Source organism: Vombatus ursinus, unplaced genomic scaffold, assembly GCF_900497805.2.
Source record: "Vombatus ursinus unplaced genomic scaffold, bare-nosed wombat genome assembly UNPS02009975.1, whole genome shotgun sequence".
Lineage (NCBI taxonomy): Eukaryota > Metazoa > Chordata > Mammalia > Diprotodontia > Vombatidae > Vombatus > Vombatus ursinus.
In genome coordinates this window covers 658,133-673,093 of record NW_020949753.1, presented here as the reverse complement: position 1 = coordinate 673,093, position 14,961 = coordinate 658,133, and the positions used below count along the sequence as shown (strand labels likewise).

Here is a 14,961-nt window from a genome sequence, read left to right as displayed (position 1 = left end):
CCTACTGGAAGACCACTCTACAAAAAGCCTTGTCAATATTCCACTGCTAATTTTTCCCCACCTTGGATTTCACACAGTGCTTTGCCCACACTTTCCTCTTACCCTGGTGTCATCATCTGTAACATGAAAGGGCTAAACTGGAATAGCTCCAAGGTCACTTCCAGCCCCAGATGGGGAGGGACAGGCAAAAGGGAAGGAGAATGTTTTATTCCAGGATGAGTATGTAAAGAACAGGCCAGAGGACAGAAAGATAAGATGGGCAAAGAGTAAACAGTCCATTTTTTTCTGGAGTTTAGAGAACTTGTGTAAAGGGGAGAACTGTAACATAAAGCAGGAGAGTAAAGATTGGCATCAAATTGTGAAGGGCCGTGAATGCCAGATTAGGAGTTTCTATGTTACTCTGTGTAGCAGCAGTTGGTATTATGGAGAAGATGTTTGAGCGGGTAGTGACCTGGTCAGATCTATGTCTTAGGAAAATGACTTAGGCATCTGTGTCACAGATAGTGTGGGAGTGGGAGAGAATGGAGGCAGGGAAATTAGTTAGGAGGCTGCAAGATCTGGAAAGTCAAAACCTGAATTATGCTCTATGGTATAACAGAAAGAATTTACTGTGCCACTAACCCCACCTACAAAAAGGCTGTTACTGATCCTCTCTCCTTGAGGAAATGTGATGGGTTGCACAGTTCAAGGTCTTTTCCTTTCAACACACACACACACACACACACACACACACACACACACACACACACGAGGCATTGGTGAACCATAAAATCCAATTAAGACTTTTAATAATTGAAGAGTAAAAGCATATAATGTGTGAATAAGAAAGGATACAGAGGATAACTCCTCTTGCGAAGTCACTAAATCAGGAAATGAAGAAAACCACCAACGGGCAGTCCGACCTCTAGAAAAGCATTAATGACAACCTTCGCTTCTTTCCCCTCCCAGTGTGTAAAACGCTGCGAAGGTGGGGCAGGGAAGAGGACCAGCTGTGGCCACAACAGGAACCTATCCAAGCTCTTATTACGTACTTCCAAAATATCTTTTAAATCTATTTTTATGTGTACCTTTTGTCTCCCCCACAGAACATAAGGCCCTTGAGGTCAGGCAGTTTCCTTTTTTTTTCCTTTTAAATACGTGAAGCCCACGAATCTACTTAAAGTACCAGAAATAGAGTCAACTTACTGGCTGACGGCTTGATTGTATGACCTTGGGCAAGTCACTGAATCTCTCTGGGCCTGGCTTTTGCCATCTATAAAATAAGAGGGCTGGGATCCATGGCCTTACAGGTTCCTTTTAGCGCTAGTCTATGATTCTTAACCTGTCCCTGAATTAAAAAAAAATATTTTGATAACTGACTTTCAACATTTAATTCAACCAACATTTATCAAGCACCTATTATGTATCAGGCACTGTGCCAAACCCTGGAGACACAAAAAGAAGCAAAAGACAGTGTCTGCCCTCAAGGAGCTTCCAATCTAATGGCAGAGACAGCATGAAAACAAATAAATACAAAGCAACCTATATAATTCAATTCAGTGAACATTTATTAATCACTTATCATGTGCCAGGAACTCTGCTAAGCACTGGGGTTACAGAAAGTGTTAAAAGACAGTCCCTGCCCTCAGGAAACTTGCAATCAAACTAAAGGAGACAGCATGCAAACATATGCACACACACACACATACACATATACATATGCACATACATACACATATATATAGATGTGAGTATATATGCTCATGTGTACATATACACGTGTGTATACATATTATATATACAAATATATTTATATAAATACATATATACATACATATATGTGTGTGTGTGTGTGTGTGTGTGTGTGTGGATATATATATATAGATATATAGATATAGATATATCTCAAGCTCTATACAGGATAAACAGGAAATAAGAGGGAAAGCACTCCTAGTCATCTCATGAATATTTTATGGGCTAAAAACATGACTGTGAACAAGGGTTCAAGGCTTCCCCAGAAGGTACATGATGCACAACAAAGTGAAGGTCGGGGTGCTTCCAATTCCACATCTAATGTGCTCTACAGCCCTTTGCGGAGAATGGAACATCCCAGCAAATCGTTCAGTCGTTCCTCCCAAAACAAGTAAGAGCCAGACAGGCGCATGCGCAGCATTGTGCTCGGAGGTGGGGTAGTAAGGAGAAAGGACGAAGCAGGCGCATGCGCAGAACTCCGGGGCGGGGTGAGTCGCGAAAGGGGCGTTTCTGGAGCATGCGCAGGACTCCTTCAGCGGAAGAGGGGGCAGGTCCGAGCCGGGCCAAGGAAGCCGCTTCCGGTGTCATTACCCCTTCCTCCGGAAGCAGTGTGTCACGGGGCCAGGGCTCCGGCCAGGCTTCCTGGGAGAGCGGGAGGGGTCGGCAATCATGTGACAGCGGGTTCAAGAGGAAGCGGCTGCGGCAGTCGGAGCTACTTGCGCCCGAGGACAGCGGCCGCCTGGGCAGCCTGAGCCAGGTAGGTCTCGGGGTCTGGCGGCAGGAAGCGGCGGCCCGAGGCGGGGCCCTCGGATGGGGGCGGGGAGGCGACCCGGCCCCGCCCCGTGCCCCGGCTTCACCGGCTGTTTCTCTTGCAGGTGTGGGGAGCGTCCCCGCGGGAGGAAGGGGCTCATCATGGCGGATGTGAGTGAGACCACCCCCAGCTGGGGGGAGGGGCGAAGGGAGATGGGGATGGGGAGGTGCGAGGGGGGCGGGGTGATGGATCCCGGAGCCGCTCCCCAGCCAGGGCCCCAGGGACCCTGGGATGTTCCAAGGTCACGGCTGGTTCGCAGCGGAGGCGGCGTTCGTCCCCCCCCCTCCGGGGGCCTCGGCCTCGTCCCCCGACGCCGGCGCCTCCTTCGGAAACGTCTGAGGCCACCGCCCCCTCCCCAGTTCAGCGACTCCCCTGTGCAGCCTCCTAACCTGGCCCTTTGCAGTCTCCTTACACTCCCCCACTCTCCGGTCCGTCCGGCTCCGGCCCGGAATGCTCTCCCTCCTTATCCGCATCCTACCTTGCAATCCCACCCTCTACAGGAAGGCTTCCCAGTGGCCTTAACGCCCTCCCCCGGGATCAGTTTGCCCTGTCTGTGTCTTGGTTGTGTGGAGCTCTTTGCACTTCGTCCACCTCGTTAGATTGTAAGCTCCTTGAATGCATGGGTCCCCCCTCCCCCCAAGACTTAGCCGAGTGCCTGGCACGTAGTAGGTGATTAATAAATGCGTGTTAATGTACTTTTGCAGCCCTACCGTTTGGCACAATGCTTTGTGCATAGTGAGTGCTTAAAAAATGTTTGTTGGTTGATGAACCCCAGAAACTGCCTCTAAACCTAATGTTCTTTGCATTACAGCACCATTTTTCCATCCTTTGTGATCCTATAGTGTCTTGGCCCAAAGGCAGTCAATGTATGTTGATTATTAAAACCGCTGTTAGGAAACAGGCCTACAAAAAGCTACAACTCCCTTAAAACATCCATCCACACTTATTTAGCACCTAGTTATTTGTCAGAAAGGCATCAGAGATGGAAAAACCAAAAGCAAACAGTCCCTGGTAGCACAGTTTATTCTGTTGGAATTAGAACTTGAGTTTTTGACAAATGACTCATTAGAGCAACACCTTTGAGCTAGTCAGATTCAAATTAGTCTTTGGAAAGGTGTGCTGGACTTAGAGTTGAGAATACCTTAGGCCTAGGTGGCTAGAATGCTGGGTGTGGAGTCAGGAAGACTCATCTTCCTGAGTTAAAATCTGGCCTCAGATACTTATTGGCTATGTGGCAATAGGGGAGTCACTTAACCCTGTTTGCCTCAGTTCCTCCTCTGTAAAATCAGCTAGAGAAGGAAATGGCAAACCACTCCGGTATCTCTGCCAAGTAAATCCCAAGTGGGGTCACATAAAGTCAGACACAATTGAAACAACTGAACATCAGCACACCTTAGGCATGACTTGGACTAGCTCTGTGACTCAGCAAGTTTATCAGCTTCTTTGTATTTCAGTTTCATCAGCAACAACAAAAAAATGGCAATAATAATAACTTCTAACACATAGGTTGGTTGTAAGGAGCGCTTTCTTGATATTTGACCAGAAAAGTCCATTCTGCCCAAAATTTATGATCCTGTGAATGGTCTGTATAAATGTAAGTAAGCTATATGAGTTGGAGTGATTAGTCCTTTACTCTAAGGGGACAGGATTGTAAACTTGAAGGTAGAGGACCTTGCATCTCCCACAGTACCCGGCTTTTGTGATGTGTTTAATGATGAGGTATAGTAGAGTCTCACCTAAGATGTGCTTTAGCACAAAGCTCCTATGAACTGGGCTCAGGAATTGTTCAGGCCTGTGGGAGGGATAAGAATGGGGTTTGAAACCGAAACTAGCTTGGGAAATTTTTTAGGGACTCTGGTGAGGGAAGCTTATGAGATGCTTATTCACTCAGATTTGAGGAACTTCCAAAGTGTTTGGAGCTTTATTTCTGCCTTCTGACATCTTGTGACAGCATGGCTTTATATCTCCTTTTCTAGGATTTGAAGAGATTCCTCTACAAAAAGTTACCAAGGTAAAGGATCAATAGTGTCATAAATCATAAACTCTCATTTTGTTACCACCCTAAAATAAAAATACCACCTTTGTTTCACTTTTAGACTCACTCTAAGGTAAAACTTTTATACTGTGCTTAGAGAAGAAATTAAGCTGACACACAGAACAGATAGGAAAAGTATGATTCAACTCACAGATGTGTGTGTTTTTCACTTGCATCATGGCCTGTGCTTCGTATTTATGCCAGCTTATTTCTCTTGTGGTGTTACATGTAGTATTTATCAGCTGAGCCTTTCTGCTTTTGCTAGTGCAATTCATTTGAGGTGTTCCACTAATGATTTGAATTTTGAACTTTTGAGGATTATACTTTCTATTCAAATGCAGTTTACCTGTGCATACATTTTTAAAAATACGAAATTCCCTATGTGACATAGGGAATTCTCTGTACCTTCCAGCCTTGGAGAGTTACCTGAGAGATGAAGTGAGTTGCCCAGGGTCTCACAGCTAGTACATGTGACAGGTGGGACTTGACACTGGGTCTTCTGAGCTCTGAAACCAGCTCGGTGCACAAAGCTACCATTCCTTTATTTAAAATAACTTCAGAAAGTTCCTGAGGGTTAGGACTGTTCTATCTGGTAACTCTCTGTCTAGCTGTCCCTCAGTTCCACTGTTTCCTGAGAGATAGGGAGAAAATGCCACGAGACATTACTTAACCCATTATGTGAATATGAATATATATATATATACACACACACACACACACACACACACATGTATGTATGTATGTATATATGCACACATATATATATGGCAGAATGTATAATTGAGTTCTGACTTCATTCTTATACCACACGTTATGGAAAAATTCTCTAACTTGAAAAGGTTTAAATGAGCAAAAGGGTCTCTGTATCCTTGATAGCATAAGAACCTCTTTAGGATGTTGGTGTGTCCTTGATGCACTAGTTTCATTCCTCTGCATTTTCAAGGAAAAAAATTAGGTCTGAAGCATAAAAAGAGATGGTTCATAGAAATAAATCAGTTTTAAATCTGGAAAGGAACCTTGCCTTTTAGGATTATTTTTGTGTTGCCCTTATTTGAACTAATCTCTTAAAATATTCCACTTCCTGAGAATGCAAAATCCATCGGTGCTCTTTCATCCTCTGTGTCTCTTGTCCATAACCTTCCACAAATCCTCTGGAATTCCGAACGTTCTGGAGCAGAGGTATCAAACAGGTAGACTCCTGACCCAGCCTTCCCGACTAAGTGCAGCCCCAACCAGATCAAAAAGATCCCCGATGGATTTTGATTTTCATCCCTAGGGTTAGTACCTGTACGATTACTGATACTGCATTTAATCAAAATCCAGCCCAAGTTGTGGTTTTTTTTAAATTTTACTTACTTTGTTATTTTGAGTACTGAATTGTCTCCCTCCCTTCCCACTCTAAACTAGAGAAGGCCACCGTTTGAAAAAATTTATAATTAAACATAAGTTGGGGATCAGTTGTTTAAGAGAATTTTTTTGGGGGGGGGGTGAGGCAGTTGGGGTTAAGTAACTTGCTCAGAGTCACACAGCTAGGAAGTGTCAAGTGTCTGAGGCCAGATTTGAACTCAGGTCCTCTTGACTCTAGGGCCGGTGCAAGTCACTTAATACAACTTGGGCTTAAGAGCTCAGTTTGACCTTTTAAAAAACACTTAGAAAATGGAGAACAAGGGCTTCTTAGAGCACTTTATCCACCTGAAGCCCATCCAACTGGAATGTATCATTTCATGAAGTCATAACTTCTCACCTCATTTTAAAACTCTTGTACTCCTATCTGTAGTACAAATAATTTCAGGTTTTAGGGAAATCTGTTTCATTTCTCTGTGACAGTCCCCAGTAGGGTTCATTTATCTCGAATGTCAACATAAGGCCTATTATATTTGTCAACTGATTTCCTTCAGACTCTACTTAAAATATTCTAAGAAGCTTTTGTCCTCATTCTCTAGGGCTTTCTTCTGTTTGATATCCATGAAGAAGAAAAAGCTTTTCTTCTTACTTCCTCTCTGGAACATTGGTTGACCCTTTAATTTGAATATCAGAGAAGTTAAAAGGAAAAGAAACTCATTACTGAATCCGTTTTTTTCTGTAATTTTTAAATGCTTTGATTTACCTCAAATTTCAGACAAAATGTATGTATTTTTAAGTGATTGATGATTTTATGATTAAAGTGGGAAGTACCATTATGACTGTGTATATAAACAGTCATTATATGTTTTATAAGAGAAATGGAAGAGATTTCTAACATGATTGATGGTAATTTTTCCAGAAAGGTGAGGCTCTCTTTTAAATGACTTTAGCAAGGGCAGTTTCAAAGACATAATTTGTTTTTCTTTTTCCCCTCATTTTCAACAGATAAAATAGTTGAAATCCAGGGTTACTAATGCCTAATTTAATAAGTATGTATGAATGGGAGTGGAAATTCTGATTCCTAATGTAGTGAATTCTAACAGGTTCTGGTTTTATACTGATTTTATATAATTAGGATTTGTAGAGGTTATATGTAAATTTTGAATGTTAGCAAGCTTTTTCATTATAACATTTAATGCCACATAAGTTTTCAAAGGTTGTTTCTTCCCTGATAGTTTTTCAGAGATTCTCTCTGTCCACAGTATAACACATCCTTAAATGGTTGATCTGTATTGTTTATTATTCCTTATGTTCCTACATGACATGATTTGATAACCCCAAGCATATACATGCAAAATTTCCTGTTTGACCAGCATCTTTCCTCCACAGATAGGAGAATGGCCTTTTACTTGTGGCCGTTTTCAGTATTTTAAAACTATGGCAATTTTATGGGCTATGTGATGGAGGTTTTTTGGTTTTTCTTTGGATCATACTTTTGAGTTTGTTGATTAAGGGAACTTACACTCTAAAAACTCCTGGCTTGGCCAATGCAGGAAGGAAATGAAGGAGGTTCCCCATCTTCCCTCCTTCGTGTTCCACAGTCTGACCTCCTAGTGCACCCTCAGGACCCTGGGCCTGCTTTCTGCTGCATCATTATTAATTATTTCCAGATATTACCATCCTTCATACAGTTGAGCTCATGTTATCTCCTTAGTTACAAAATGAGCTCCTGGAGAGCAGATTGTCTCTTTTTCTGTTTATATCTCCAGCCCATATCAAAGTACTTGGCACATGGTGAGCACTTAGCACTTAATAAATGTTTTTTCATTCATTTAGTAAATCAAGTTGGCCCTTATTTCTAATTTAGAGTTGTAGTGAGTTGCTTGGGGCACCAAGAGGTAAATTGACTTGCCCATGGTCACGTGGTTAGGATGAGGCAGGATCTGACTCCAGAGCTTTCATTCCAGCCCTTCATGCTGCCTCTCACGTCACATAGTTTTACTTTACTTTAAAAATTGGTCAGTAGACCAGCAATTAGGGAACACTGGAGGAGTGAGAGTCGATTATCTCTAAGGCATCTCGCGCATCTAGGTGACATCCTGGTTATGTCTTTCTTTGGTGGATTGGAGGCGTGGAGATATTAAGTTCCTAGAGAAGGAGGTGGTACCATAACAGGTCAAGGAGGAGGAGGAGGCTGGAAGATGTAATATGTGTCTGTAAAATGGCTTTTTTGTTTTGTTTTGGTCGATAGTTAGCTTTGTTGACCCAAGAGGAAGAGTTGTATAGTAGAATGAGGGGATAAGGAAAACCATGAGCCACGGATCATGTTAAGCATGGGGGTCACAAAAAGAATGATAGATGGTGTAATGCCAGGCTCCATCACTTGGTGCCCGTGTTGTCCATCTCTGCCTTTACATTGTTTTGTTAATATAGTTCACAGTTATCTCCTTGAGCATTTCATGCCAACATGGTGTGTGGCTATTTATTCCCTCCACGTGGCCTGCCTCCTGTAACTGTAACTCAGAGCAATCATAACACTTTATGGTGTTCACTGAAATTCAGTGTGCAATGGTTTTAGGACTTCACTTATCACCCTATTTCCTCATTTAAAATTAAATATTAGCTCATAGCCAACACTTGGATTTGGCTGATTTTTAGAGTTTAGTTGTTATTTGCCATAATTGTTAGGTTAAGGTGCCCAGAGTTTTGTTAGGCATTGTGAGAATAGACTATACTGGTGTTGTATTGCTGTAAGCCATGTAATGCTACCATATCTGGAGTGTTAAAAAATGAGTATCAAGCGGTCAGGCCCTGGACAGCTGTAAGGTGGGTGTGAGAAGGTGGGCAACGCATAGTACGGAAGTATGAGAAAAAGTGAGAGTAAAGAATGTCATCAGAGAAATTCATGCTCAGAAGTGAAGATAAACTGGTCAGTTGTGAGAGCAAGAGCTGTTGAGGAGACAGACAGCCTATGGGCTCCACTGGTAACTTGATTATAACAGAAGGAAGTGGAGAAAGCCACCCCCAGCTGGTGTGAACCTGTGGGAGGCCCAGGACAGGAGTCCTATAGGCAAGTCTGGGCCGGCATCTACATGGTTGAAAGCAGTGTCTGAATATATGAGTTCAGAAGTCTGACCGCTAAGGACATTGGGGAGAGAGAGAGAGAGAGAGAGAGAGTGTGTGTGTGTGTGTGTGTGTGTGTGTGTACGCATATATTCCTAACTTCAAGCTCATATTTTGAGAACATTTAGTGTAATGTGTTATAACTAAGCTTATTTTATCTTTCTAGTGTTGAAGGTCTTCATGCCATTGTAGTCTCAGACAGGGATGGAGTGCCTGTTATCAAAGGTAACATTCAAGTAGAAATTTTGTTTTCTGCCTTGACTAAAAAATTAACAGGGTTTGCCCAGTGTGGGTGATGAAGGGAAAATCAAGAAGCTATTTCAGTAAGTGGAAAGCACTGGTTCTCGGGCTTTGGGGAAACATTTGTGTTTTCTTGTTTTGTTTTTTTATATTGTTGAGGCAATGTTTTTAGATTTTATTAAAACTGGCGGTTGGGGCCTGTAGGTATTTCATGTAGCCAGTATTTGAATACAGGTTTTTCAGAGGTCAGGTTCCACACTAAAGGCAGTTATTGCATGTGATTTGCTGTTAGTCAGTCTAAATTGTAAGAGCCAGATATACAGTTCAATACTTAAAATGATTAAAAAGTCGAAGAAAAGACAGCCTTCAAAGGCAAAGTCCCTTTGTTTAACAGTTCCTTTCATGTAGTAGGCATTTAAGAAATATATGTTGAATTGAAACCTGGTGGATTTATACTCCCATTTCATGCCCTGAAGAAAAAATTAACTTTTAAAATTTATTTCTTCCCTTTTCTGCCTCCTTCCTACAAATTATATTATATACTTAGATTTTTTAATACAGTGAAACTTGAGTTAACCAGAACCCAAGCAACAAGAATTCTTAACCAAAATGTTATTTTTGCATTCCACTTTCAGGAGAAAAGGCAAATCATGAGAAAACAAGCTTATAGCAGAGATTTATATAAAACGAAACTTCTAGGGTCAGTATTTATTCAGCCCAATTACCTAGTTACTTATGCTGTTTACATCTTATAATGTTGTATGATGAAAATTGATGTTAAGAATGATGATCCAGAGACACTGCACAATCCTCAGTCATCAGAGACAACTGAATTTGTCGTCATTATGTTACTCCATATGAAAATGTTCTTTTGCACAAGTGGAAATAACCCCTTTTTACTTTACTCTTAACGACAACATATTCCTTGAGCATTTTAATTTATTTAAATCTTGCTATGTGTACTTAGAATATGCCAATACTCATTATGAATGTTTTACTGTTATGAAGACATTCAAGGGAAAATTCAGCAGTTCCCTCCTCAGTTATTTACGGGCTTTGAGCATGTGGTTAAGTAGGCCTCTCTCTCCCCTTTACCTGATAAAACCACTGCACTTCTTTTGAATATGTGCAGCATTCTTTTTGCACTTAAGACAGAACATGAGAGGGAACGTTCATGGGTTTGTTCGGTACAAGGTGGTGTTTGTGTTGTGCCATTTGCTAGTAGCCTGATTTCTCCTGTAGTCTCTTTACAGCCTTTATTAAAAGCATGCTGTCTTTTTCCAGTGGCAAATGATAATGCTCCAGAGCATGCTTTGAGACCTGGTTTCCTGTCTACGTTTGCACTTGCAACCGACCAGGGCAGCAAACTTGGACTTTCCAAAAACAAAAGTATCATTTGCTACTACAGCACATACCAAGTAAGTGGACTAACTATTGAAGTTGATTTGATTACAACTGTCTTTACATATCCTTTTTTCCAAATTAAGTGGGCTCAGTTTATTAGGGATTCTTTATCTACATAGCCTTTAACTCAGTTACACTTAAGTCATTTTACAGTGAAAACTGAGAGGTAAGGAAAACCACTTAAAAGATTTGATCGTCTACCTGGTAAGAAATGTAAGGTCAATTAAGGTCACTCACTTCCAGCAGATGGTGCCCTTAGCTAATCAACCGTGAGTCACTGAAATAATCTTTTCATTTGTGTCTTTGTTTATAGCTAAAAACTTTGTCTTGAAAACTTATTGGTAACTATTTTGTAAATTTGAATTGGCAGTTACTGCATTATTTTAATTTTGTTAATAAAATAAAAATCTAGGGACTGTAAAATGGCTTTTTTGTTTTGTTTTGGTCGATAGTTAGCTTTGTTGACCCAAGAGGAAGAGTTGTGTAGCAGAATGAGGGGAATAGGAAAACCATGAGCCACGGATCCTGTTAAGCATAGGGCAACAAAAAGAGTGATAGATGGTGCAGTGCCATTGACTCTTCTCTCTGAACAGTCAATAACACGCTATTGCTTTTCAGTTATGGAAGGAATTTAATATCAGTCATTAACTTTTTGGTTTTTAAGTCTGACCTGAATATATATTTATAAGAAATAAAGCTCATCATCATCAGTTTTTTCTAACCCTATCTCATAGTACATTGAAATGGGAGTTATTTACATAAAAGTGGGTAAATACTCAAAATACACACAGGTATGTGATTATAAAGAGTGACCCATTCCAGACTGTTTAACTTTTGTCTTGTTATTAGGGAAGCAAATTAACATCAATTACAGTCATTCATTGCTCATTTTAAAATTAAAGAGTAAGTAGAACATGTATCATGACATTTCATTTTCATTTTGGAACATAAGATGTTATACTCATTTCTGTAATGCAGTGTATAATTTAACCCTCCCCCCTTTTTTTAAAGGTAGTCCAATTCAATCGGTTACCATTGGTGGTGAGTTTCATAGCAAGCAGCAGTGCAAATACTGGTATGTTTTCATTATTTTAAATATAGTTTTGAATTATTGAGATATTGTACTTGGTGTTCCATTTCTACCCAGCATTTCAAATAGTCTTCTGTATTGAGTGCGCTACATCCTTGTCTTTATGTTTTGTTTGCCTCTCATTAAACAAAAAAATTTTGTACAGGGCACATTGATACTCTCCTAGGAAGAGAAGGGAGGCTTTTTTTTTTTTTTTTTTTGGTTGGTTGGTTTTTTTTCCAGTTTTACATGTGATTCCTTTGGAAGCAGAGGTACATTCCAAAACACTTAGTAGCCTCAAAACATGTTAGATCTTCCAACCTGGTATTTTATCCACTTATTTTTGTTAATCAATATTTATTAAGTATATTCTAAAAATGGGCTTTTACAATTTCTTTACAATTACAGCTTGTTATGGGCCTGCTGTTGTCCACGGTCCAGCCTAGCTAAGTTCGGAGAAGCTTATTTATTACCAGGATGGCCACAGGGTAATGAATTTTTCAGCCACAGCAATTCTTGAAAACATATGCCTATTAAAGAGGAGTTGTGGTTATAGTAATTATAGAAATCATAATAGTCAACATTTATATAGTGCCTTAAAGTTTGCATAGTACTTTACTTAACTCATTTGAGATTCCCACAACAACTCGGTGAATCCACATTTCACAGATGAGGAAACTGAGGCTGAGACAGGCTGTATGACTTGCCTGGGGTCACACAGCTGGTAGATATTTAGGGCAGTATTGGAACTTGAACATTTTAACTCAAGTACAGTGCTGTATCTACTATACCCCCAGGTGCCTGGAATCATCATCATCATTTGTGTCATGTGTCAGAGATAGTATCTTATTGTTTCCTCACAACAGTCCTGTGAGAGATAGGCACTATTTTACAGACTAGGAAACTGAGGGTGACAGGTTAAGTGACTTGCCTAGGGTCACACAGCTATAAGGTGTGAGGCAGGTCTTACACTTGGCTCTGATTATGCTGTCCCCTAGCCACCTTGATGAAAGTTACAGGTCTTTGAAGTATTCCTATTACTGATCCAAGTTGATTGAAGCTGGTGGTAGGTGGTCTTGACCAGTCTGTGACATCTCTCTTCCTTGACTTATCTCCCCAAGAGTTCCATGTGATGTGATAAATGATAAAAGGATCCAGAGGAGAGTTTGAAGGATATTAGGGAGATAGAGCCAGCATAGGGAAGTCAGTAGAGGTTAGAGATATATTATTGTAAGAAAAGCAGCTGGCAGCCTTCAGACTCTGAACCCACCTGAAACAGTGATGGTGGTGGTGTTTTTAATCCTAGGCTTAGTTTTTCATAGGAAAATTTAGGATCCTCATATATCCATGTATTATGTTGTATGAAGCAAAATATAGGAGTACTCTTAGCCAGTGTACTTGGGAAACATAATATGACCTCATTAATTTAGAATAATGACTAAAGTGTGCCAACAATTTTTTTCAGATAATTAAAAAATTAAACATTTATCTTCAAACATAATATATATGAATAAAATAAAAGCAGATGTTGATAAAAAGGTCACCTAATAAAAAAGTTAGCATTGAGGCTTCGCTCCTTCCAAAGATCCTCCCTTTTACTGGTGTCAGGTGTTCCCTGGACTGCATCATAGGTAATTATCATGAATCGCTGTCATCTCTCTTCCTCCTTTCTTACCTCAGCAAAAATTGACCAGCCTTTCCAGGGTGAGCAACTCTGAATTTCACTAAACACGGTTTATCACCAGGTCTCTCCTTGCCTACTTTACAGTTTCATAATAGCAACTTACAAGAGCTTCGCGTGAGTTTGGGAAACCTGGGGTCATCCAGGTACAGTGGCTACAATGATGCCTTTACAGGAGATTACACCTGCAAGATGAAAATATCCTTACATTTGGTGTTTTTTCTGAAAAATGCTATGGATTTTTTTTTAATCTTTGAACTGTAACAACATGAAATGGAAATGGATTTCAGCATGGGTAGGATTACAGCATTTCATGTTATTCTTAATTTCACAGCAGTGAAAAGTATAAACGTTAAAATTCATGTTTTGGAAGATATTCCAAGCAATTCAAGTTTTTTGAGGTTTTTTGTTTTTTCGCCTAAGCTGCATTGCAACTTTCTGAAAATTATGTTCCTTTTCTTTGATGTAGGACTGATTGTCAGCCTAGAAAAGGAGCTTGCCCCATTGTTTGAAGAGTTGAGACAGGTCGTGGAAGGTTCTTAACCTGACTGTGGCCTGACCCTGGCCATGTTGTTGATCCCAGTGAGTCCAGTCCCGCAACCTTGACTTCATCAAGTAACGTGACTCCACACTCTTAGAAAAGACAACTTGCTCCAACTTAGCCTGAAGAAGAAGATTGTATTTATTATTTCTAAATCGATGGACTGTTGTGTTGGGTTTTAGGCTCAATTCTTCTGTAGGGTGATTTCGGGGGAGGCCACTAAAAATGGTTCAGTATCTATCACAGCTCCTATGGAGTTTAGCTCAGCCACCAATGAAGGATGAGATTCTCCTCCAGTGGATCAGAATCAAACTGAGCCAGCTAAGGCTCCCCTGTTGTGTACAGTACATATAGGCCTGCAGTATACAGCATACAGGCCCTGCTCTGTATATGCTATTGCTTTATTGTGAATAATAGAGAACTTATTTTTGTGTGTGCCATGTTGTGTGTCTACACTGAGTGAGAGGAAGCCAGCGTCTAACAGCAGTAATAAACCAGTACAATCACTAACTACTCCTGTTTATATCATTGTGAGGTAGAGATTTAAGAAAGCGTCACTAATTGGTATTTCTCTTGTTGCTTTAGATCTAGTTTTAAATTCAGCTATCAATAACCAATCAGTATTTTGATGTCTTTCTCTTTGTACAATTTAAATGTGAAAATCAGTATCAAAACTTTGGTTTGTGACATTTATATGAATACCATAATACAACAGTTCTTTTTCCTTTTCCTAAATAAGGGTCTAAATAAAATAGTATTTTGTAAAAGTATAGCTTGACTACTTAGTCATATAGTATTGGGGGGAAGGGGCAGGAGGTGACAGAGGCCCACGTCTAAGGATAAGAAGACCGTAAGGAGTTTTTCTTCCTGGGACAGGGGCTGAGCCATGAATCTGACTGGTCTAGGCAAGAAGTGATAAGGACCTGAACTAAGATGGGGGTACCTGATAGCTGAATCCATGAGATCTCAGGAGATGGCCCTG

At 40.6% G+C, this 14,961-nt stretch overlaps 1 protein-coding gene across 1 annotated transcript; it reads left to right on the top strand.

Moving 5' to 3' along the window:
• The first annotated feature begins 2,390 nt into the window (after nt 1–2,390).
• LAMTOR3 (late endosomal/lysosomal adaptor, MAPK and MTOR activator 3) lies at nt 2,391–14,749 on the top strand. Its single transcript, XM_027853342.1, has 7 exons — nt 2,391–2,488; nt 2,607–2,652; nt 4,519–4,553; nt 9,211–9,269; nt 10,569–10,702; nt 11,700–11,763; nt 13,908–14,749. The coding sequence occupies exons 2-7, from the start codon at nt 2,644–2,646 to the stop codon at nt 13,979–13,981; spliced, it is 375 nt and encodes a 124-aa protein (XP_027709143.1). The 5' UTR covers nt 2,391–2,488; nt 2,607–2,643; the 3' UTR covers nt 13,982–14,749.
• Nucleotides 14,750–14,961: the final 212 nt, after the last annotated feature.